We start from the raw sequence: 25,758 nt of genomic DNA, 5'->3' as shown, positions 1-25,758 counted from the left end.
CCTCGTAAATCGTTGAACCCTCTGGTCCGGTCAGAATAACACATAACATACATAAATCACAATACACGTAATCTCAAGCAAACACGTTTGACCTTCCGGTCCACACATAGATACCACCCTAGGTAATGTATAGTGAGAAGACTCACCTCGGGTAAACTCGGATGATCTCGTACTCGAAACACTGATCTAGCCTCCGCCTAATCACATATAGAAATTACCTCTAGTTAATAATGGCTCTCAAAGGCTAGACTATTTCCTTCCTATACTCTCTCTCAGAAGGGTAAAAGACCATTCTACCCTTCCCGTCCTCTTACACTCATCTTGACCAAACGCTAAGGTCAATAAAAGTCAACAGTCCAACTTTTGACCAGACTCGTCGAGTGCACTCAGGCGACTCGTTGAGTCTAGTAGATTCATGGCAACCCCAGCAAGCTCCAACTCGACGAGCTAACCCCTAACCCGTCGGGTCACCACCTGACTCAGTTCATCAAGATAAAACCCTAGGCTACTCGCCGAGTCAGCGGCTCGACTCGGCGAGTCTATTCAGAATCTCTTGCATTCAGCCATTTTAGTGCAAGATACTTTCCTAAACTTCAGATCTATGCACTCAAGGCTCATTAATCATGTAAAGGTTCAACCTTTATGTCCATGCATCACTCATCTAGCTCTAATTGCGAAAATAACCCTCGAAATGGTGTCTTTGGTTCAAAATTCTTATGTAACTGCATAAAGCTGGGTTCTTGGGACTCTCTGGACCTCTCAAGGTCCAGATCTGATGTCTAAGCCTCAAAGGGACTTCACATGCTTCATATCTCAACTTAGAAGAGGGTAAAGAAGCCCTAAATTCATGAGATCTACTAATAATTTGAAAACAGGTATGGATTCTTACCTCCAACAGCAGCCTTGAATGAAATAGTGAAAGATCTGAGCCCCCTCTAGCCAGTCAAGCTTGAACCTTCTCCTTCTTCCTTGCAAGAATGCACCAAAATGAAGCAATTATCTCCCTCCATCTCTCTAAGCTCTCTGGATCGATTTGGGGTCTCTCAAGGGGAAGTGTGGCCGCAAATGAAGGCCATAAGAGCCTTTAAATAGGTTACAAACCCAGGAAATTTGGGTTTTCCTCAGCAGCGCTGACTCAGCGAGTCAGATACCCGACTCGTCGATTCCATTCATTAAACACGTCACCAAGCCGCGACCCTACTCAACGAGTTGAGGCACCAACTCGTAGAGTCCCTATAAAATTCTTAAATTAAATATTAAGAATAATATACCTGGAAAACTGGATGTTACACAACAAGTTACACCCTACTTAATTCTTAGCTACGCCATGCGTAGCAGCTATGCCCTGCACAACTTTCCTACCCCCTGCGTAGGACAAAATCCCCTAATTTCCACTTCAACTTCAAACAACCATAACTTCTTCGTTTCAACTCCGTTTTCGGCGTTCTTTATATGCACAGAAAGGTATTGAAGATCCCTACAATCCTATCTAATTACTTTGGACTTAAAACATACTGAAATAAAAACATAATCCATGAAAGAAACCTGGAATATTATTTTTTCCATTTTAACATTTTTGCTTCGAAGCACAATTCGATGGCTTTAATCACTTAACCCAACATTATCAACATCCGATAGGGTCTAAATTCAATTCCCTTGAAGTCCAAGGCTTTTACTTGATTCATTTATTATCCACAATTCTAAAATAATATACTTCTCGAAACATGATGTTACACTAACCCAAATATGATGTAGATTCACTAACCCAATTGTCATGGAGATTCTCTCCCCTTTCTCTCTTACTTGCATAAAACCTAGACTTCATAAGTGTAACACCCAGAATCCGAAGGACCAAGAAAGGAAAGAAAATCCCTTAGTCAAAGGAGTCAACTCGTCGAGTCCAAGGAGGAGCCCGACGAGTCGGAGCGTGACCCGTGTCGCGGATTAAGTGACCGACTCGGCGAGTCTAGGAGACTGACTCGGCGAGTCTGGTCTGGGTTGAGAAACCCTAATTTCGGGATTTGGCACCCTATTTAAGCATCTCATTCTCATTTCTAGGGTTTCATTTATATCCTCCATTGTCCAGAGACGAAACCCTAGCCACCCAACTTCATTCTTGAGCTTGTGTGAGAAGATTAAGGCTCTTGGTGTGCATCTTGAAGATTGTGGAAGAAAGGGAGCAAGGAAAGGAGTATAGATCCAAAGATTGGGTGACATTCCAGATCATTTGAAGGTATAAAGCTTATACCTTGGCTGTTAATCATCTAGATCCCTTTTCTAGCTTATCTTTTGTTACATTTGGACCATTTCCAAGTGGAATCCGGGTGATAAGCCTTGGAGGATGGATTGGACATTAGATCTGGACACTTTTGAGCTCTAGAAGCTCAGAGTTGTTGGCTTTATCTAGCTAAGGCTCCATGTCTTGACCTTGAACTTCTTATTTGCTTGGATTTGGTGTTCTAGCCTCATAACCCCTTGCATGCACGTAAAGTTAGCAACTTTACGTGCAATTCTAGAATAAGGAGTCCAGATCTATGAGTTGGAAGTGTGGTATAGGATGAAATCGACAGATTAGAGTTGTCACTAGGAGGACTCGGCGAGTCGAGTCGCAATCCTAAACTCTTCTATTATGAGTCGGATCAGTGAGTGGGGTTAGAGAAGGACTCAGCCAGTCTGTGTCTATGTGGGACATGAGGATCATGGTACTCGACGAGTTCGAGGAGGAACTCAGCGAGTCCAAGGTAATCTCCTTAGCTGATGAAGATGGACTCGGAGAGTTGTAGAACAACTCGGTGAGTCGGTTGAAAATAGTCCCGAAGTGTTAGATGAAGGAGAAATCGTGGAGTTCTCGCTAGACTCGAAGAGGGGAGTCGGGGATTGTTTGGGGTTTGAGGAGTATGGACTCGGTGAGTTGGTAGAACAACTCGGCGAGTCGAGTCAACTGGAAAGTTGACGTTGACCAGAGTTAACTTAGTTGACCTCGGGAGGACAGTTTAGGTTAAGTGTTATTACTGGTATTGGTAGCTCAGGGAGCTAGAGGAGCAGCATTTCGGAGAGTTTTCGGTTAGCAGCCAGAGGGTTATCAGCCGATTTCAACAGTTCAGGTGAGTTTTCCTTCTAGTAGGAACGGGTCTACGGCCAGTTTAGATAGCAGTAGTTCCGTACTTTGGTCTGATACAATAGTTCAATATGCTTGATGTCTTTGTGATTCAGGCATGTTTATGTGTTAGTTAGTCCGGACCTCGGTCCGATGCAGTATGCAGTATATGTGCTTATGTTATATGCTATGATTATGTTATGCTATGTTCAGTTAGTCCGGACTTCGGTCTGATGCAGGGGGTAAGACCCCAGTTAGTCCGGACTTCGGTCCGATGCAGGGGGCAAGGCCCCAGTTAGTCCGGACTTCGGTCCAATGCAGGGGGCAAGGCCCCAGTTAGTCCGGACTTCGGTCCGATGTAGGGGGAAAGGCCTAGTTAGTCCGGACTTCGGTCCGATGCAGGGGGCAAGGCCCCAGTTAGTCCGGATTTTGGTCCGATGCAAGGGGCAAGGCCCCAGTTAGTCCAGACATCGGTCCTATGCAGTAGGCAAGGCCCAGTATGTGCTTTATATGTTATTGTATGGTATGTGGTAGTTTGGGGGAACTCACTAAGCTTTGTGCTTATAGTTTTCAGTTTTGGTTTCAAGTACCCAATTTTCAAAAGAGAAGCTCGGGAAGATTGCAGTGCGCACACCATTTGTTCAGCCTAGGATGTTTATACTCTGATATACTTGATAGTTGTTATAATATTTTGAGATACATTGCTTATGATTTTTATATGAGGTTTATCGACTATGGTTTTTATTATTAAATTAAACGAAAATTTCAAACTGTGTTTTTGGGATGTTACAATAAGCTAAGGTTTTGGTCTTCTTGGTCCCTAATAGATTATAAAGGCTAAAAGGAAGAGTAATAAGTTATTGTTTTGAAAATTGTCTACTTTTAGGTGTGAACTAATAAAGAAACTCTATTTTGGGATTTCAAAGATCATAATATATTCTTTTAATCTTTCTTGTAGTTGGTTTGTTGCTTTTTTTTCATGAACATAGTGTTGGGTTTTGAGCATTCTAACACTCCTAAGTGTACATGCAACCCTAAATACCTTGGATCTATGTTTTCTCTATTATACATGCAAATAAGAACTTCCAAGATATTATCCTAATCTAGCATACAAAACAATAACTATAGCAAGATAGAATACATACCTCTTTGGTGTAGAAAATCTTCATGAAGCTTGAGTGCCTAGTGCCCCAAGTGTGACACCTCAAATGGAATCACAATCATCAAAACACTTAGAATAGCTTGAGAGAATTCTACACTTCATGAAATCGGCTAGCCCTCTCTAGAATAATACTAGTGCCGATTTTGCCAAGAATAATATCTTTATATAGTGTTACAATTAGGGTAAACTCTTAATTGTCATGGCTTTCCATTTCCTTGGATCCATGGGTTCAAATACACCATGGAGCATCCATGGACCATCCTATGGGTTTTAGCCCAACTTGATTATCCATGGAGCATTAGCCCACTATACAAGTATGGGTGATTTACACAATCAACCCATATATTTAATTAGTTTTCTTTTGATCACTTAATTAATCCTAGATTAATTCTTGATCAATACTAATTAAATAATCTTATTATTCTTATTATTAATATACTAGAACTTATAATATATTAATAACCATAAGTGTCTTATTTCTCTCATTATAGTCTATCCAAGTGCATGATGGTATGCAACCCAAATGGACCATGCCGTGTCGGGTCAAGTCTTACCAATTATAGTTATGGAATTAGACATTAATCCAACAGTCTCCCACTTGGATAAGTCTAAAACTATTATTGCGTATGACTTCAGGAACCAACTGGCAATCGTAGCTCTCAAAAGCTTCTGTCGAACTCTGACCTTGTAGATGAACTCTGACCTTTGTCAATGACTTGTCCATTAGATAAGGGATCATATATTCCTCCATTCTAGATATCATATGGACTGAGACATGGATTGTAATCATTCTCTCTGTCCATTTGTTGTTTCCCGATTTCCGATTTATGACGACTGACTAATTGAACAAATCAAATCAGTCCTGGCCCGGCCGAGCACTTCCATTTGTCATCATCAAATCATCGAGGGGCCCACAGATATCGCTTTTATCCCGAAGGTAAAAGGAATAGATAAACTTCGACTCATATGGCTTGTTCTACTACTTGTTGAATCATACACAAAGGCACGTTTTATAGCACCGAGTTACCAAATGCGTTTTCGTGCTATCAATGTACTATCAACTCATAGTAACAACTCATATCTCTAGGTTTGAAGAATATAAGATATTATCGTCTCATGATCACTCGTGATAAAATCCATGAAGTGATTCCAATGAGCGCGGGTTGAATCCAATACTCAGAACTTATGAGCACTCATGAGTGTTGTAGCCCTTTGTCCAACACCTTAGACCTCTACAAGCCAACCCATGACAGTCTTAATTCATATCTACTTCCAACATATGACCAACTGTGGATAGTTTGAATAACTTAGTCATTCCAGAAGAATAACCCAGTTTATTCGGGAAGTCAAAACATGCAAAGTGAAACACAATAATAATAGAATCCAATATGGTATCAAAACCTATCACCATATGATTACACATTATTCATTGTATACTGTTTCAGCTATCAACTTTATTCTTGAATTTAAAACAATAGTTGTCCCATGCTCCAAGCATGTACACTATGTTTTTCTAAACACTAGTCATGCCACACACCAAGTATGCATACTATGTTTGTCTATGATCTTTACTTTGTGAACTAGATCAATTGAACATAACTTCAATGATTCTCTTTTCACACTCCCAAATCCTTACTGCAAATGCAAGAATTCCAAATTCATGCCATTTACTGAAATCTGTTAGATTCTAAACTTATATGCATTGATCCTCTCGTAATGATTATGCACAAAGTCATAAAGACTTGGCAACAATCATTACAGAGTATTCCAAAAGAGATCAACTCCTTGGAAATATCCTTCTTGCATTAAGTTTCCTTAATCTTACACAGATTGAAAATTCTAACTTTGAAACATTTCCAGAATCCATTTTGACTATCACTTCTGAACAAGAGTTCCCTCCTTCCAGATTATGTCAATATGGTCCTTCCAGAAATATCACTATACTTCCAATTGTCCTTGAGTAACCAATCTTTGGTAAACCTTAGATTGTCCTCGACAATTGTTTAATCCTTTTAGTCATATCCACTTCTAAACCTTTTCCCTTCTTAATGCCCCAGGCATTTGGAAAATTTTAGAAAGGATGAATATAGCACATGTAATCGATCCTATATACGGAGCATATGGGAATTGATTCATGATGTCTCACATAAAGACTAAACCAGTCTTTTGCTATAACATTTCCGTTTCAATTTGCCAAGTTCTCATAATTCAGATTATGAAAAAGGATGTCGTAATCATAATCGAATTTTAGAACGCAAATAATGGACCCGTATACAGAATTTCCTTATGCTGAGCCATTCCAACATGAAATTCATATATATCCTTGACTAAATGATTAAAACCTCACGATCTAAGCTTATAGATTTGAGATGAAGTATAATTTCCTCTCCCTTAATTATAGCAAAACAACTCTTTCCCAATTGAAACTTTTTGTTTTCTATAATTAACATTGCTAACTTGCAATACTTATCATAATTATCATGCTCCCACTAACATGATGATTATTAGCATAACACTTATGCTCCCACTAGCTTTGACATGTACCCAGAAATCAGCTGGACTTCTAGAAATCAATACTTTATTGACTTTCTTACCAAAGTTCAGATTTCTGATACTAGATTGTTTTGATAAGACTTTATCAAAATCATACACCTTTCCCTTAGATAGCACACTTGTGAGTCTAAACAATTATGAAGAGGTATGCCGTAATCATAATGGTTAGACCTTTTTGCCACTTCTCACAAGTCCATATTAGTGTGCCGGTTAACCACACGCGCTCCACTAACGACTTTGAGAATGCAAATATCACAATTGCTATCTAGCTAAAATCTACTTAGTGAAAGTGTTTCCTCACCATCATTTTCATGAATCGGAGAGAAACCTTAAGACACTTAGATTTACTGGTGTATGTGTTCTTATCCATGTGAATGGTCAAAATCATAGTCACAAGACAAGGATAATGACAAACCCAAACTCATATGGACTGAACTCAATCTTAATTTCTTGCCACCTGGCAGCTCAAGGGCCTGCCATTGCTTCCAAGTTGTTGTGCAACCAATTGCGAACTCTAAGAACTCATATGCAAAGCCAACTTTAACTGGAATGGGCACAGAATATGTCAACACGATAGGTTATAAACCTCAAGTCGTGTGCTAGTGAAGAACTTTAGGTTTTATTCTTGATTAGTTCCTGAGACTTTCAAGACCTTTAAGACTCCCACTGTCCTCTTGACATATAAGACTCGCTTGTCAAACATCCAAGAGACAGTGTGGATTCTAATCAAGACAAACACTTCACACAATTGGCCTAAGTTGGTCTTTGTTTTATCCAAAACATCACAACTTACCAATTTCAAATGTACAAGAGTAGAAAACTTTTACTCTTACATTTGACAAGTGTTTTAAACCTTCTTTAAGACATGTCACTCAAGTTACAATCTAAGACTTGTATTGGAACGAAGTATGACTCATCTTCTTGATTTAACCATTTCAACAATTCAAGATCCCTCTTCTTAGTCATAAGAATGCACTAAGATTTCCTTAGAGAACTAATTTTGATATGGTTTCTTAATCATTAAGATGATCACAAAAACTGATACTAAAGTACTCTCCCATCTTTTCAGATTTGAGAAACTTTTATCCTTCTGCCATTTTGATTCTTCTTATTCGCTCTGCTTTACATTGGAACCTTTTCCAATGTCTCAGAGTTACACTTAAGCTTGTAAGTATAATCATATTTACTGAACTTAAGTAAATCATGACGAATAGTCTTATCAAACTTTTGTGGTGGACTTAATCAGTGCACAAGACTATGTACTCGATCCCTTAGTCCATTACTTGACTCACACATCCATGTGAACAAGTAATTAGTCTTAATTTTTCCAAAACTTGAAAGTTCTCATTCATCATGCTATACAACTTGCATGATTCCAAGTTTCGGTCCAATTGAAACTTGGGTGATGAGAATCTTTCCTTATTTGGTAAATCTAGACATTACCACAAATGAAAGAATCAATTTCATATTTCCACTCTTGCTATTATTGGAATCATATAAGCAACAATTTTTCCTCAAAAGCCATTGGAAGGATATTTTAAAATAAATAAAATCAAAAATTTTCGATTATTTTAAAACTTTGCGGAAAAACTAATCCTTACAATTCATATGAAAACTTGTTATCTATTCCTAAGCAAAAATATCATAACTCCTAAGAAGTAGCTCAAGAATCCGATTTTTCAAGCTACGCGATAGAAATCCATCTACGCGATCAGATTCAGCATATTCTTTCTTTAAGTTTCTTCACTTTTCTTTGATTCTTAAACATCACCATGTGACCCAGTCACATCATGTATCAAGAATCTCAGAATAGAAACTTAAGAGAGTTAGATAGTGGACTTTACCTGAAGTAGAGTCAAACTTATTGACTTTAACATCCTTAGGTAAATTTGGCAGCTTCGTGACCAATGCCCCTTCCTTTGGCAATATAAACATATGGACCCTTTGATAATGGTACACGAGACTATCACAAACTTAGCTTTTCTCTTTACCATTTGGTCAACCGAGTTGACTATGGCCGATCCCTTTCCATTGGGAAGAGAATGCTTTCCGGGATTTCCTGTGTCACTATTGTCAATGTCCATCAAGTTTTAAGGAAGTTGATCTTAACAAATAGATAAGATCATTAAGGGTCCTGTCATAGTCTGTTTCATAGGTGTCCCAAAGGAACTCACTATGTGACTTAGAAAGTGATTGAACCACCGACTTTCTCAAGACTTTGACACCCAACTCTCCCGGCTTGTCAATACGTGACTACATCTCCAAGACGTGACCACACCTAGACCTTGCCTTGCCAATAGGGCCTGAGTGACCTTAAACTTTTCAAGAACTTGTGGGTTGGGAAGAATAATTGGAGGAGGAGAAAGAAGTATGATATCCATGGGACATCACCTTCATTAGGAAACCTTGTTCCAAAAGGTTTGGGAAGATCATAGGTGCCTAAACCAGACAACTTTTGGGAGATATTCAAGATAGTTGATTTAAAGTCCTTAATATGACACCCAATATGAAATATTAAGGCTAGGACCCAACAAACTATTTTATAACTTAGAAGAGGTATGCCGTAATCCAAGCTATAAAATATTTGAAGGTAGGTGAATGACGATTCACCAATTTCCACCAAGATAAACGAAATGTATTATTAGGTTTTAATTGGTTTTGAAACTCCTAGATCTTTGAGATTCATTGAACTGTTCAAAGGCATGTTTCAATCTCGAGTGTGTCCTTCAGGTTTTGTGACTGGGATGCCGAGGATCACAAAACAAGGTGTGAAGTAACCATGCAAATTACTTGGTACCCTTAATAAATTACCCCTCAATCGATGTGCTGGTTAACCACACACGCTCCATCGACACTATGATAAATATTAAGTCACCCTTTACCTACCTTGTTAAGTCCAAGTTAGTGTGCCGGTTAACCACACACGCTCCACTAACGACTTTGACAAAGTGTAAAGTGTAATTTCATGGATTAGCACCTTATTCACATTTTCCTAAGTAACTAAGATTGGGTATTATTAAGAGTTTTAGTTACTTAGTATTATCATTAATACTTTTAATGAAGGGAGAATTATAGTCTTGTCAAACCCGTTCGGCTAACGACCCTCCACCGGTCAAGCAAGCGGTGGGTGAGAGTGGACACCCATTAAGTTGCCATTTTATAGGCAACAACCTTATACCCACCTTATAGACCGGCTTCGTGAATGAGGCGTACTAGCGGTAAGACTGACTTTACTCTTATACATATATATATTATTAACTTATAATATTATAAAGTATAAGGGTTGAATTTTAACTTTTAAAATTCTAAGGGCTAACTTGGAATTAAAGTATTCATAAGGAAAACTTTTCAAATTCCAAAACTTGAGGGCAAGTTTTGGAACTATTCAAAACTAATTAATTCCATAACTTATGTGTTTAAAGTAGTTTTAATCCAAAAACTCTTCAAGTTCCATAACTTGAGGACAAGTTATGGAAGACTTTAAACTAATAAAAGAATTAACTTTTCTTTATTTTATAACTTATGGATTTAATTATGGTTACATATTTTATTACTTAATGAAGTGACTCTTGAACCTCCATAACTTAAGGACAAGACTCTTCATCTTTTGTAACCATTGCCAACTTTTATGAGTTTTATGAGTCTTTAATGTGACTTTTCATGTAACTTGAGGACAAGTTACACAAACACATTTTATACTCAACTCTTAGATTAAAATGGATTGAAAACAACTATTTCAATTAACTTTTCTATTAATCTAAGCAACTCATAAGTACAAGATAATTCAAATCAAACTTTTTCATGTAATTAGTCTAAGCCTTAAACTAATACAAAACATGAATCTATTGACAATTATCTTTGAAAATGGATTAGCATGAACATTACCACATCAAAAACAAGTTTATAAGTTCAAAAACAACTTAGGGTAATGTTCCTAGTCCATTTCTAGCCAAAAACCTCGAATATATGTTGTCTGGGGCTCCTACTCGGCGAGTGGCATCAACCTACTCGGCGAGTAGGATGATTTTACTCATGTACTCGGCGAGTTCATCAGTGGACTCGGCGTGTACAGTGCCCAGAAAGCCAGAAAATCGAGTTTTTCAGCATTTTTTCAGCAATTTGCATCAAGTATAAGAGAAAGCAAGCCTAGGCTCTGATACCACTGTTGGGTTTTGAGCATTCTAACACTCCTAAGTGTACATGCAACCCTAAATACCTTGGATCTATGTTTTCTCTATTATGCATGCAAATAAGAACTTCCAAGATATTATCCTAATCTAGCATACAAAACAATAACTATAGTAAGATAGAATACATACCTCTTTGGTGTAGAAAATCTTCATGAAGCTTGAGTGCCTAGTGCCCCAAGTGTGACACCTCAAATGGAATCACAATCATCAAAACACTTAGAATAGCTTGAGAGAATTCTACACTTCATGAAATCGGCTAGCCCTCTCTAGAATAATACTAGTGCCGATTTTGCCAAGAATAATATCTTTATATAGTGTTACAATTAGGGTAAACTCTTAATTGTCATGGCTTTCCATTTCCTTGGATCCATGGGTTCAAATACACCATGGAGCATCCATGGACCATCCTATGGGTTTTAGCCCAACTTGATTATCCATGGAGCATTAGCCCACTATACAAGTATGGATGATTTACACAATCAACCCATATATTTAATTAGTTTTCTTTTGATCACTTAATTAATCCTAGATTAATTCTTGATCAATACTAATTAAATAATCTTATTATTCTTATTATTAATATACTAGAACTTATAATATATTAATAACCATAAGTGTCTTATTTCTCTCATTATATTCTATCCAAGTGCATGATGGTATGCAACCCAAATGGACCATGCCGGGTCGGGTCAAGTCTTACCAATTATAGTTATGGACTTAGACATTAATCCAACACATAGATCGTCTATTGTAGTTCGATTGGTCAATTTTGCTATGTTTCCATTGCTTTACTTTGTATTTTGAAAGACATCATAACAAAACATGTGTGTATGCATATGTTATTTCCATTTTTCTTATATATATATATATATATATATATATATATATATATATATATATATATATATATATATATATATTCTAATAAATGAATAGTTTTAATGTCCTTTTGTCAAGTGTCACTCTAATACAACACCTCATTAATATTATGTAATGTGTCATGTAGATATATTAGGCAACTCATTTCAAAATTCAAATTTATATTTTCTAATTATATGTTAAATTTAAAGTTATAATAACTTTAAAAGCTTGATATATCTCTTAATCAATAATTTATTGACAAAATTACACAGATGGTCCTTGTGGTTGGCACGAGAGACCAAAGATAGTCCTTATGAGGAATTTTGGACTAGTGTGGTCCTTGTGGTTCCAAATTGTTGCACGAATAGTACTTATGACATACTCCGTTTAATTTTTGCCGTTTATCTAAATCACGTGACCCTCACACGAGGGTATTTTTGTCTTTTGCTTTGTTACACGAAATGATCATATTCATAAATGATCCTTACATCTAGCTGCCATTTACGTTACCCCAAGAAATCATCCCTTTCTTTTCTCCTCTGGTTTATCATCTTCGTCACTTCAAAACATCAAACGGAAACTAGGGTTTTCATCTTCATCTTTTGCGATGGTTCTAACTTTGTGGAATGTCCGTTCAAAATTCTCAGAAAATCCTGACCTGATCAAAGCTTATGGTGAGTGATCAATTAACAACTTCCAATTTTGTTAAGTAATTTATGCACATTCAATTTTGAGACTTCATTCTTTCCTCATATCATTATTTATTTGTTTTTCAGATGAGTTAAGTAGTTTTTGCACATTCAAGATTCACCATGGGGGTATGTTCACAAAATACCCAGGAAGACGTTACGTTGGTGGGAGTATTGACTATGTTGACTACGTAGACATGGACATGTTCTCCGTACATGAGTTAGACGATATGATGAAGGAGATAGGTTATATCAACGGTGAGCCTATCTACTACCACTTCTTGATTCCAGAGATTGAAATCGATTATGGGTTACTTCCTTTAGGTAACGACTCAGACGTACTTTTGTTAAGTAAGCATGTCGCTAATCATAAAGAGATTATGGTGTATACTGAACATGGAACTACTAGACTCCATACATACTTTATGTCTCCAAATAAGGTCGTATTGGAAGAAATCAATGAGCCTATTTCTCCGGAACTCAATCGAAAAAAGTTTACAAGTACAGAGGTAGGATCATGTAGTAGAAAATTGGACTTGAATGAGAACTATGACTTTTCTAGGTCTGTTGTACCTTTTGGACATTTTGATAGAGATGTATTGAAAGATGTTGGAGTTCAGCCTGCAAGTGAGGAGCTTAACAAAGCCCAAGATGTTGGACCTTCAGAAGACTTTGATCCTTTCTTTTATATGGATCATAATGATTACCAACAGATGGGGGACGATGATTACCAACAGATGGGGGACAATGAAGAAATTGGAGATGCTATTAGTGATGAGACTAGTACCAATGGAAGTATAAGCGACGATAGTGACTTTTTAGTGGATGAACTTAATATGGTGGAGGATGTCGAAGTGAATATGAAAGACTTCCACAGTGGTGTTTATTCTTTTCCAAATCTAGATAACCACCAATCATTCAATGCACCTGATGTCACAGTTGATGAGGATTTAGAGGTGATAGATACACAGTTGTTTGAATCAGCTGGTGCAGAAGAAGATGAGAGGAAGAAGTTAATGAGAAGGTTAAACAAACCAACCACGTGTCCATCAGGAGTAGTACATGAAACTGCATTCCATCTGGGTCAAATATTTAAGTCCTCATCGGAAGCGAAGGACTACATTAAAATGCATTCAATTCGAACTAGGAGAAACATTTATTTTGCAAAAAATGATAAACAAAGAATTAGGGCAAAATGCAGGGGTGTGGTCCCGGAAATGACAGGTGGGCCATGGACAAAAAGTAGAATCAAATTCAAGGACAAAACAGTCAGTTCACAAAAAGCAACATGCCCTTGGGCGGTATTAATTTCTAGATCTGATGAAGAAAGCGATTGGATGGTGAAAACTTTGGTTCATGAGCATAGATGTGTGCAATAAAGATCTATTAAAGCGTGTACTTCTAAGTTTCTTGCAACCACCATTCTTCAACAAGTGGAAGGAAGCCCAACTATCCCAGTCAAAGCTTTGCGTGTAGAGTTACAAAAGACATACGAGGTGGGGATGTCAAGAATGAAGGTCTTTAGGGCTAAACAACTTGCACAGAAACATGTTTATGGAGATTATGAAAAGCTATACAGCCTTCTCAGGGATTACGTACTAGAATTACAACAGTGCAACCCAGGAACAACTGTGAAGATTGATGTATACAATGAACCAAATGCAAACTTGGAAACTAGGATGTTTAAGAGAATTTATGTCTGTTTAGGTGCATTAAAACTGGGTTTTAAGGCAGGTTTAAGAGATTTTTTAGGATTCGATGGGGCTTTCATGAAGGGACCTTACCCTGGACAGGTTCTCACTGCTGTGGGTCTTGATTCCAATAATGGGATCTACCCACTAGCATATGCCATAGTTGAAGCCGAGAACAAAAGCTCATGGAGTTGGTTTCTAGAGTGTCTAGGTGAAGATTTGGAGCTCTCTACAAATTCAAACTTCACATTTATTTCTGACAGGAAAAATGTTAATCTTCTTATGATACTTGTTCATGACATCTGTGTAATTTTGTCTGCTACATTTAAAAAATAACATTTTTGTTACTTGTTAATTAGGGGATTTTACCTGCCATTGCCAACCTATTCCCTAGCGCTGAACACAGGTTTTGTTTAAGACATATTCACGAAAACATGAAGCTACAATGGAGGGGGAAGGAGCACGGAGATCATTTATGGGAATGTGCAACAGCAACAACAGTTAGACACTTTGACAGATTCATGGAAGATTTTAACAAGTTCAATTCAAAGGCATGTGATTGGTTAAAGAAAATTCCACCCAAACATTGGGCCAGAGCACATATTTCAGGTATATTTACCCTTATATAATAGTTAGACACCTTGACAAATTCAAGGAAGATTTACACTTTGACAGATTCTTATAAGATATTTTGTTGCATTGTACAGGAAGAGCACATACAGATATTTTGTTGAATAATTTATGTGAAGTTTTCAACTCAAAGTTGTTAGATGCTCGAGACAAACCTATAATTACATGTTTAGAATATATTAGGGAATACTTAATGAAACGAATTTGTATTGTGCAAAATGTGATAGATAAGTCTCAAGGGCCTCTTACCCCAACAGCCACAAAACTTTTAGATGGAGTTAAGAAAGATGCTTCTCAATACACTTGCATATTTAATGGTGCTGAGAAGACTCAAGTTACTGGGACAATGGGGGAACAATTTGTGGTTAATTAGAGGGACAGGAACTATAGTTGCAGGCATTGGGAAATCACTGGGATACCATGCTCTCATCTTGTTAGTGCCATTTGGGATAAGGTTGAGCATGGGGCAAAAAATGTCCCACCTCTTGAGGAGTGGGTACATCCATGTTATAGATTAAGCACATGGAATGAAATGTACAAGTACAAAGTTCAACCAATCAATGGAAGAAGTATGTGGCCAAAGTCTGATTGCCCCACAACACTAACACCCCCCAAGCATACTAAACAGGTAAATAATTTTCAATTTACAAGTTAGTATACGTTTATATTGTTTTATAATTTATTAATTATGCAGGTGTGGAGACCAAAAAAGAAGAGAAAGAGAGCTCAAACTGAAGAACCAAATAATCAAGGTAAAAGTTTGACCAGGAAGTTCCTTAAAGTTACTTGTAGCAAATGCAAGAACAAGGGTCACAACTCTAGGAGTTGCAAGGGACAAGAGGGACAAAATGAAGTTAGAAATATGGTGGCAGGGGGCAAGAAGCTTAGCAAGGCAAAGAAGCAGGGAGATGGAAAAAAGGAGAAACCCAAAATGAAGGAGAAAACCAAAGTTAAGGATAAATCCAAAATGAAGGAAAAAGTTTGATTTGTTGTCTTTTGTGTTGTTTGTTATGGTACCTTAGAAAGGTCTTTTGTGTTGTTTGTTTTGGTACCTTAGAAAGGTCAGACTAAGTTGGTTCTTGTGTGTCTTTATCTTTTGTTGGTATTATGGTACATTAGGGTGTTAGACTAAGATGGTTCTTTTGGTTATGATACATTAGTCTGCAAGCTCTTTTGATATTTTTTTGGTATTATGACTTTGCACTTTAAGGTTATGTAATGAACTTTATGACTATGCAAAAATTTGCATTTTATTTTTGAACATTTCTAATGTTGTTATGGCTCTACAATGGTTTACACATTATACTACAATGGTCTAAACCCTATAAAAACCTTTCACTTTCATTTTTTATACTTTAATGGATCTGGATAGTTCATTAAGTTGCAGACCAATATTTTACACTCATTACGTTCCAGACCAATATTTTTCAATGGTTGCAGACTAAAAGTTTCCCAAATAAAAAGCATTCCATTCATACATACGAACATTTCTTACATCACAAACAAACAAAACGAAATCATCTTCAAATTAATACTACTATCTGATTCTACCCACAAGCAAAAGAACCATCATCTATCTACCCACAAGCAAAAGAACCATCATCTCCAGACTAATACTATTAGCATCTTTTGTACACATACATGAAAAAGAAAAACCAACTAAAAACTAGCATCATCTTCACTTTTTTTGCTTCAAAACTTGCTTGCAGCAGAGATTCTTGAAGCTTGTTCATGCATCTTAGCAAAACTGGAATGACAGCCACAGCCCTTCGACACATGGGCTCATCAAACCATGCAATGAAACCGCAACCGCTAGTACATTTCCAAAACCTACGCCCTGGGTTGAGATCCGTCCATGATGTCACTATCACCGCTTTCCTTCCACAAAAACAATTTACCATTCTTACGCAAAGTTTCTTACAAACACACAGAAGAGAGAAGAGAGAATAGAGAATAGAGGAGACGATAAATAATGAAGGAAGTGATGGGGGTTTAATTTTTATAGGGAAAGGGAAATCTTTTGCAGATCATGAGAGAGAAGGGATAAGCAAAAGACGAAAATACCCTCGTGTGAAGGTCACGTGATTTAGATAAACGACAACAATTAAACGGAGTATGTCATAAGGACTATTCGTGCAACAATTTGGAACCACAAGGACCATACTCGTCCAAAATTCCTCATAAGGACTATCTTTGGTCTCTCGTGCCAACTACAGGGACCATCTGTGTAATTTTGTCTAATTTATTTAAAATGATTTATTTAAAATAATTGATTAATAATTATAAATTTTTATTATGAAAGTTTAATTAATTTTATAATCCGTGGTTTCCGCGGGTTATAAACTAGTGTGTGTATATATATATATATATATATATATATATATATATATATATATATATATATATATATGGAAAAATTCAATAGAGAACCATAATTATGGGTTCTTCAATGAATAATTTTTTTTTCAATTTCTAGAGCTTATTCTTTATCGAAAAAAAAATCTAAAATCATATATTAACATTGTGAATGTGAAAAATATTTTTCGGATTCACTGTGTGAATCCGAATTCACGATGTGAATTTTCGAAGATTCACATTGTGAATTTGACGTAAAAACAAAAAAAATCGAATTTTATATCATTGGAAAAAGGATGAAAGGTTATGAATTTCTGTTTTTTTTTTTTTTTGATAAAAAATAAGTTCTAAAAGTTGAAAAAAAGATTGGTTCCTTGGTTAATTATGGTTCTCTATTGAACCTCACTATATATATATATATATATATATATATATATATATATCCATTTTTTTTGCTCTTGTGATGAGGGCCACAAAGGAGAGTGAGGGGAAGAGGGGGCAGCCCTCGACTCGATCATCCAATTCGCTCCAACAGACAGGCATGGTTCTGAAGTCAAAGCAAGCTCTTGTGATGAGGGCCTAGTGGTTGAAGAGTGAAACTCAACATAGAAGGTCTATCGTTTAAACCCAGACAAATCAAAAATATTGTTAGCGTTCCACGATTGAGTTTCCAAATAAACATTAAAATAAATTGAGATGAGCATTTGAAATGATCCGTTTTAACCATTTTTAGATACATTTTCTTTTAGATTGACATATGCTTTTGTTCTCATCTTCTTTTGAAGCATCTTCAAATTGAAACTCAAATTCATGTTCATATGCCCATGTGTATATCAATATAGCCACTTGACAAACATGATGTTTCTAAAAAAAAGACAATGGATTCAATCTAGATATATATTAACTCTTTATTCTAAATAAAATAAAATAAAATAGTAAAAAAAAATCCTTATTCAAACTTGTCACCCAAATTTAGTCCAAACTATCACCCAACGGAGCCTCATTTATCGCCTCTATCAAATCCGGCCGATATCGATCTTTTATCTACTGAAATTAAAGCAAAATAAAAAGTTCATTTCCTTCCCATTTTTAAATTCCATCTCACTAGTAATATATGTATGTCATGCAGTATCTATGTATGTATGTATGTTTGCATGATACATGTATCATAAACGTGAGTGGTTTAACTTTGGAAACTTTGCCACCTCTTCTCTCCCACTCTCATCTCTCTACAGCCGTCTATCCAATTCTCTCTCTTTAAAAAATCACCTGAATCAGAACCAATTTACACGCGCCGCCACTCACCACCTCCAATAAAACCGCCAGTCACACATCGCAGTCCCATAATTTCTCCTCCACCCATTCAAGAACCAGCATCGGAATAACAAAAAGAGAGATCTGTCAGATTCATCAATCCACCTTTTTCGGAAGCTAAACCCAATACATAAAAACTTTTCAACAAAATCGAGTTTAATTTATGAATCGAACTCACTCAACCATTCAAAAAGAATTACAGATGGGAGTAGTAACATCATCAATCGCTGCAAAACTCGCTTTCTTCCCACCAACTCCGCCGTCTTACACGGTAGTCGGCGACGCTTCCGGCAACGGCAAACTATTTATTCCAGAGGCTCCCAGGAGAGAAGGTGTCGACGTATTGAAGCTTAGAACTAAAAGAGGAAACGAAATAGTCACTGTTTATATCAAACACCCTAAAGCTTGTGCCACCCTTGTTTATTCTCATGGTAATGCCGCCGATTTGGGACAGATGCTCGAGCTTTTCGTCAAATTAACTCATCGTCTTCGCGTTAATGTTGTTGGGTATTCACCTCTGTGTAATTACTTACTTTTCTGCATAAATTTGACCAATTTCTGATCTGATATTTATGAATAAGGGCACGAAATTTCTAGCCTTTATTTAACTTCACTGAAAACAAGAGTTGATTGTTGACTTTTTCGTTGTCAGATTAGTGTTTGATAATTAAAAGATTCTGATAAGTGATAACCAGAAGTGTATAACATTATTCGAATAGAAAGAGACAAAAAAACTAAAACAATCAATCTCAATTTTATATTGGATTCAAACATCAACATCTTTTTTTTTTTTTTTTATCTGCAGCTATGACTACTCTGGCTATGGACAATCAAGCGGAAAGGTTTGTGAATTGTCATCTTTAATTTTCTTGAAATGATATTAACACAACCCCTTGTCGTATATTTCATAAAAAGAGTTTCTTTTTTTCTTGTTTAACAGCCTTCTGAGTGTAATACATACGCCGACATTGAAGCAGTATATAAATACCTCAAGGAGAAACACAAAGTCAAAGACAATGAGCTAATCTTGTATGGTCAATCTGTTGGTAGTGGGCCCACCATTGATCTTGCCTCACGTGTATCTGGCTTGAGAGGCGTTGTTCTTCATAGCCCTATCCTCTCTGGGTTAAGGGTACTCTACCCTGTCAAACGAACCTATTGGTTCGATATTTACAAGGTACATTACACTGTCTAGTCTGTTATCTGTCGTCTGTCATCTGTTATCTGATATCTGTCTGTATGTCTTATGCTTTTTCTTTTTGGTTTTAGAATATTGAGAAGATTGGTTTGGTGAACTGTCCGGTTTTGGTGATTCATGTGAGTTTCTTTTTTAGAACATTGTTGGGATATTTTATAGTAGTTGATTATTGGGCATTGTTAAAAGGTGAAAATGTGTGTGTGTGAATATTAAACAGGGAACAGCAGATGAGGTTGTTGATTACTCTCATGGAAAGCAGTTATGGGAGCTTTGTAAGGATAAGTATGAACCACTGTGGCTAAATGGAGGTGGGCATTGCAATCTTGAGCTTTATCCTGAGTTTATTGTACACTTAAAGGAGTTCAGTTTGGCTCTTGGAAGGAAATAATGTCTGTAAAGAATAGTTTAGACTTTAGATGGTAGACTTAAGTAAATGGAAACATCGTTATGTAAGAAAAAATATTTTTTTCAGGTTAATTTTTGGTATTGAATTACTATGTATGACTTTGTAGTTTGTATATACTATATATCCTTGATTTTCAGATACAACAAGTCAACAAGTCAAGATATTGTATTCATGTATTATGAGTATGTGTATGAAGTATGAACATGGTAATATGACATGAATACTCCATTACTACTACATGAATCTGTTTGTTTGTTGTTCTATTTCTATATATGTTTGTGTGAAGGGCATAAGTATGTGTCGTAATCAATTAATAAAGTAAGTGAGTACGAGAGTGTCCCATGAAGACTTAATTGTAATTTTTCATAATGTTAGACTTAGAATTGTGATAATCCTTTTTCAGTAAAGTAAAATAAGTAGTGAATTGGAAGTCAATTTGTGAATAATATGAAAGAAAGGGACTAGGATGCTTAATATTCGTTGGTTGTGGGAACCATCCGAATGCTATGAAAATGTTGCAATTTCACGGATAAGAATAATGGTCGGTTGGATATTTGGAGGGTGGCGTCTAAAAGGATTAAAGAATAATACGAATAAGACATAATATATTTGATGCAATTTTAGATGGAACCATGATGACGAGGAAATACAAATAAAAGATACAAGTATTTAGGGTCTATTACTCGAATGGATGTATGGGAGTGTTTGACATTACTTTTAGAATAACTTTTAATTTTTAACTTTTTTCAAAAAGCTAAAAGATGTTTGGGTAATAGAAAAGTTCTATTGAAAATCACTTTTTGCACATAGGAAAATGAGGGGTTTCAAAAGTCACAAAAACCTGACTTTTTGTGACTTTACATGTAAAAATTACATTAAAAGTCATTTTATTAATCCAAAGACATTTTAAATAACTCATTTTGCAAAAAATTATTCTACAAAAAGTCCTACAAAAAGGCTTTTGATGTTCAAAAGCAATCCCAAACACCCCATAAGATTGTCTATATCTAACTTCCCATTACGCCATTTTTATATGAGATTTGGGCTTCAACTTTCTTTAATTAAATTATCATATTCTTATATGTAGGATTTTAATATAATTTGACTTTTTCAGGTCCAAGTTAAACTTAGGTTTTTGGTCGGTGCATATTAAACCTAGTTGATGTGGATGCACAACATTAGGGTAAATGGGTAGCGTTGTCTCTTGTATGTTTTTGTTTTTATTCTTTATAGTTATACCTTGCTTCTTGTTCATATATTTGTCTTCTCAGTATTCATGTATTATTTTGTTGTTCTTATTGATTTACATCATGTGATTTGTCATTTTTTTTATGTTATCGGGTTTATATGCTTATTTATGATGTATATGTTTTTCTATATACACCGATTTTTCTCTCATTTGCCTCATTCACAAATAATTGTTTTTGCAAATGTCATATGTCATCTATGTGAAGCAGCCATTGCCCCTCTATAAAGGCAGAACTGTGGACATCTACCTCACCTTACCCATACCCATATCCTGATGTCATCTTCATGGTTTGTTATTTATTTAGGTCAATGTTGATTGTAAGATATATGTGGAGTCATTGGTTCACTCTAAAAAAACATTTATAGAAAGAAAAGAGTCTCCAACATATATATAAAGACTGTGTTGTTCAATATGGAATACACTAACAAAACATCAAACGAACCAAAATAAACATTCAATCACATAATAAATAACAATATGAAAAAACCGATAATTTTGAACTATAGAAGATTCAACAAGTTTTTACTTAAAACATGTTTAATAAAAAGATAAAAAGCAAAAAGAGGAAATAAAAAATATATTTAATTGATGATGTCCTCTTCCATTTTTTCTTCGATCTTCAATGATTTCTCAATACAAGTCCAAGCCAACTGTTCTTGCCAGAATTCACCCCCCCCCCCCCCCCCCCCTCTCTCTCTCTCTCTTTTCCTCCTCCAAATTATATGGAGGCTAAAGACAAAAGAAAAAGACAAGTCAATTACCTCACCACCCCTATTGTTAAAAAGACCCAAGTACCCTTCTTAAACTTTCTTTTTGGCTTAACAAACTTAATGAAGATAGGACTTAATCTAGACATACATATAGGGACGTTTCTTTTTTACCTGATACATAAAAGATGTCTTAATGGGCTAAGTGGGGAGGGAGAGCATTACACATTTAGATCATCCATCTTTCCACCTTCTAGTTGATTTCCCTACAATAAAGCACACATAGATTAGCATCAACTTCTCCCACAATCTACCCACTTAACTCTAGAACAAATGCTTTTAATAAAAAATACAAGGGAATAAGAATAACTATAATAAATTAGAATTATCACCTTTTTCATTGTGTCAAAAAGGATTCACTTTGCAGCATTCCAGACATAACCATTCTCCCAATATCATATCTAAAAGCAAAGTAGAACTAGGAGAATATCTACATGCCTCAAAAGGATGAAAACTATTTGCTAAGCTTCTCCAATTTGCACTTGAGTTCATAAATAGCTTGTTGTCTCATATTTGCAAAAAACTTCAATGACTAAAACACAAAAAACAAAACAAAACAAACCATTATTTTAACCTTCATTCTATCTTTAAAGTGAAAAAGTTAACACAACACAAACATGAAGATCTTTACTTTACTTTACTTACCCCAATTCTTTGCAACTCCAAAGATTTCTGCAATGCTTCTCTTTTACTAAGTAGATTTCTTGAAATCTTTAAAGGGCGTTTATAATTCTTCCCACGATATATAATTATCCCATACCCAAGTTTCAATTTCTCTATGGAAACAAGAATTCCACCACTTTCTGCTTCAAGACATTGTGAAGTGTACAACACCCTTGAAAACACTCTTTGCATTGTAACCACTTTCACTATTTCCCTATGCTTCCAATGTTGATGCATACCTTCTATTACTCCATCAAACACACCACGTCTCCCTAAAATCCAACATTTTTTAATCAATAATATAAACATAATCACCAAAAAAACAAAAACTTTATATCTTTTATATTCTTTAATTACCAAGAACTAATGTGCTATCCATTTTCAACCCCATCTTTCTGTAACACTCTCTTTCTTCGCTTGTCATAATCTCTTGATCCTCATTTGGCTCAGTGGGCTTGCATGCAGAGGATAATTTCATTAACTCTTTTGATGCTTTGTTTATCTTCATCTTGAGCTACAAAATGAAACAAAAAGTAATTGATTATAAATATTATAATATCCATTTTTCGAATAAAATGAAATGTGAAAGTAATTTGAGTATAATATCCGTACAATGAAATACTTGCGTTCTTGAATCCGGATTTCTTTTTCTAACTTAAGCTTTTCAGCTTCGATTTCAACTTCGGAATCACTGATTCCGGAGTTGAATCCATGGTGTTTTGATTGAATCATTTCGAATTCTTTTAATGTACCAATTGTGCTAACATGATCAAGATCCGATAAAGTTTCATCAATATAGTCAAAGGTTTGACTTATGTTGGTACGTGTGGTTTCTTCTAGATGTTGAAAACTTCTGATCTCCATTTCTCTGTTGGAAACAAGGTCTGCAATGGTGGGAGAAAGGAAATCTTTGCCTCTATAAAGAATTATATAGAATTTATTACGTAGTAACAAGACTCCACCTGTCAAAACCTGCACATGTTAACAAATTATCACTTTAACGTCTAAATTTCCCTTTGACTTTTTGGTCAACCGAATATTACCTTCAGCTCATAAGCCATCTGTTCATTGTTTGTATTGGGAATTCCCCATTTCACTGCGATCTTTGCAATGTGACATTTCTCCCATAGCTTTAAAATGGCGGAAGCTAAGCCTTGCAGGTTTTGATTTCTTCCTGTAAAAAGGTTAACAATGGCGTCCTTGTTATCTCTTTGAATCATTAAATACACATAAGTTATCGAAAAGATTGATGAACATACCGAGGACAAAATGGGTAGGAAAATGGTAAGCTTGCTTCCTCAAGTGGGTTAACTCGTTGTCTGTGAGTTTAGATGGAGCGTTCATTAGAGAAAGTCTTGAAGGTGGTTTATATCCATGAACGATTTCAGGAAGCAAGTCTGCATCAATCGGCAATGGCTTTGGCATCCACCAATCAATAAAGCGAGGGCCCAAACCATCTAATAATCTATCAGTTTCTCTTTCGTAAAGCGACCCTTGTACAGGCTTCGTCTCCTCTTTTCCACCATGGAAACTAGATCGCATCTCTCTGTAATTGCATCCTCTGTAGATAACATGGGTATCTTTTTTACTCCATATCACTAAGCCTCCCGTTTTAATCTGCCATGAAGAAAATTTGTGGGTTTGATTCGTATGTTGCTAGAGAATTACAAGATGTGATTATGAAACATTACGAACCTCGACGATTTCGCGTGCTCTATCCATGTTTCGACACAAGGGCATATCGAATTTGAGCATAGCGAGTTCATCGGTTTTCCAAATTAACCTAATTTGTTCAAGAACACCGTCGTTTACTCCTGCTTTCTTAACATTCACCCACTTCCTCATCCTCCTAGCCTCGTCTCTCAATCTCTCAAGTAGTTCATCATTAAGGGTTATGTCAGCTGCAGTCACGGCTTTCACCCTTTTTGTCCTCCTAAACACCATTCTTTCCACCCTTTCCCACGGCAGTTTCCGGCGAAACAATCTCTTATCTGCTCCGTCGCTATCTTCGCCCAACTTCCCCAATGACAATTCAAACTCGATTGGTGTTAAATTTTTCTGGGTATCCTCTAATTGTTGATTTTCTTCTTCAAGAATATCTATACTGTACAAGATTTTCTTCATTGCGTGCTTGCCTCTTCCGCCACTAACTTTATGGGTCAATAATTTTTCGGCCTTTTCGTTTTTGTTATCAGAAGACTTCTTCCTGGTTTTAGGTTTTGAATAGTCAATAACTTGATTGGGTTCAAGAACAAGAGGACCTTTCATCCATGGAGCTGTTTTTGTGGCTGGAATCGGAGGATTTAGCTTAAATTCATTATTTGTGTCAGGGATTTCAGGGGTGGTTTGGATGGGAAAAAGGGAATCGGGATGATTTTGAGGGTTTAAGCAGTGAATCTTTTTGGGGAAATTCAAAGCATTTGAGAGCATGGTGGGGGAGAGAAACATCCTTGCTGACATTGTGATGGAAGCAAAATTCTCGAGCACAAACAGGTTTGCGTCGAAGCTGAATTTGGATGTCGAAAACTCGAAATGCGAGTGGCGAGATAATAAATCTATCCAAATGCAACAAAGGTCCCATAAAAATCTTGACATGTCATCATCTACGTGGCTGATTTGGCTGATGAGGCAAGCTCTTCCAGACTGTATGTATCTATAGATCTCTTTTTGTATCTACTTGACATGGACAAAGCGTCAAGGGTTGCAACAGAAAATTTACATTGCATCGAAAATTTTCCTAAAAGATTTACATTGTGCTGTAACATTTATAGGGTTGCACCGGTTACTCCAAGAACCCTCTAAATCTACCGCTACTTATGTCAACTAACAAAGCTCAATAACTTGAAGAAAGGTTTTAGAGAAATATGGAATTATTGTGATGAACCTTTTGTGGTTCTATTATAATATATGTTAGAAACAAACTTCTTATATTG

General features: G+C 36.2%; 2 protein-coding genes across 2 annotated transcripts; one reads left to right on the top strand and one right to left on the bottom strand.

Moving 5' to 3' along the window:
• The first annotated feature begins 18,313 nt into the window (after nt 1-18,313).
• Nucleotides 18,314-20,383, top strand: LOC145087398 (alpha/beta-Hydrolases superfamily protein). The gene is made up of 5 exons (XM_079025349.1): nt 18,314-19,049; nt 19,348-19,384; nt 19,483-19,719; nt 19,812-19,859; nt 19,958-20,383. The coding sequence occupies exons 1-5, from the start codon at nt 18,706-18,708 to the stop codon at nt 20,126-20,128; spliced, it is 837 nt and encodes a 278-aa protein (XP_078881475.1). The 5' UTR covers nt 18,314-18,705; the 3' UTR covers nt 20,129-20,383.
• Nucleotides 20,384-21,873: 1,490 nt separating this feature from the next.
• Nucleotides 21,874-25,460, bottom strand: CRS1 (maize chloroplast splicing factor-like protein). The gene is made up of 8 exons (XM_079025348.1): nt 24,521-25,460; nt 24,085-24,442; nt 23,869-23,999; nt 23,438-23,797; nt 23,183-23,339; nt 22,808-23,097; nt 22,495-22,694; nt 21,874-22,368 (listed from the first exon to the last, which is right to left on the bottom strand). Exons 1-7 carry the CDS (start codon nt 25,418-25,420, stop codon nt 22,617-22,619), a joined length of 2,274 nt encoding a protein of 757 aa, XP_078881474.1. The 5' UTR covers nt 25,421-25,460; the 3' UTR covers nt 21,874-22,368; nt 22,495-22,616.
• Between the last annotated feature and the right edge of the window lie 298 nt (nt 25,461-25,758).

This window comes from Lactuca serriola, chromosome 2 (genome assembly GCF_051521515.1).
Source record: "Lactuca serriola cultivar US96UC23 chromosome 2, Lser_US96UC23_V15, whole genome shotgun sequence".
NCBI classification, from domain to species: Eukaryota; Viridiplantae; Streptophyta; class Magnoliopsida; order Asterales; family Asteraceae; genus Lactuca; species Lactuca serriola.
This window is presented reverse-complemented; position numbering and strand designations above follow the sequence as displayed.

What these genes read in the sequence shown, in the direction of transcription:
- CRS1 (XM_079025348.1), bottom strand. Translation starts at nt 25,420, where the DNA reads ATGTCAAGATTTTTATGGGACCTTTGTTGCATTTGGATAGATTTATTA. An exon ending in AAGAACGCAAGTATTTCATT is followed by an intron (nt 23,340 to 23,437) that starts GTACGGATATTA and finishes TTCATTTTGTAG; the next exon opens with CTCAAGATGAAGATAAACAA. An exon ending in TGGAGTTGCAAAGAATTGGG is followed by an intron (nt 22,695 to 22,807) that starts GTAAGTAAAGTA and finishes TTTGTGTTTTAG; the next exon opens with TCATTGAAGTTTTTTGCAAA.
- LOC145087398 (XM_079025349.1), top strand. Translation starts at nt 18,706, where the DNA reads ATGAATCGAACTCACTCAACCATTCAAAAAGAATTACAGATGGGAGTA. An exon ending in CTTCGCGTTAATGTTGTTGG is followed by an intron (nt 19,050 to 19,347) that starts GTATTCACCTCT and finishes TTTTATCTGCAG; the next exon opens with CTATGACTACTCTGGCTATG. An exon ending in ATGGACAATCAAGCGGAAAG is followed by an intron (nt 19,385 to 19,482) that starts GTTTGTGAATTG and finishes CTTGTTTAACAG; the next exon opens with CCTTCTGAGTGTAATACATA.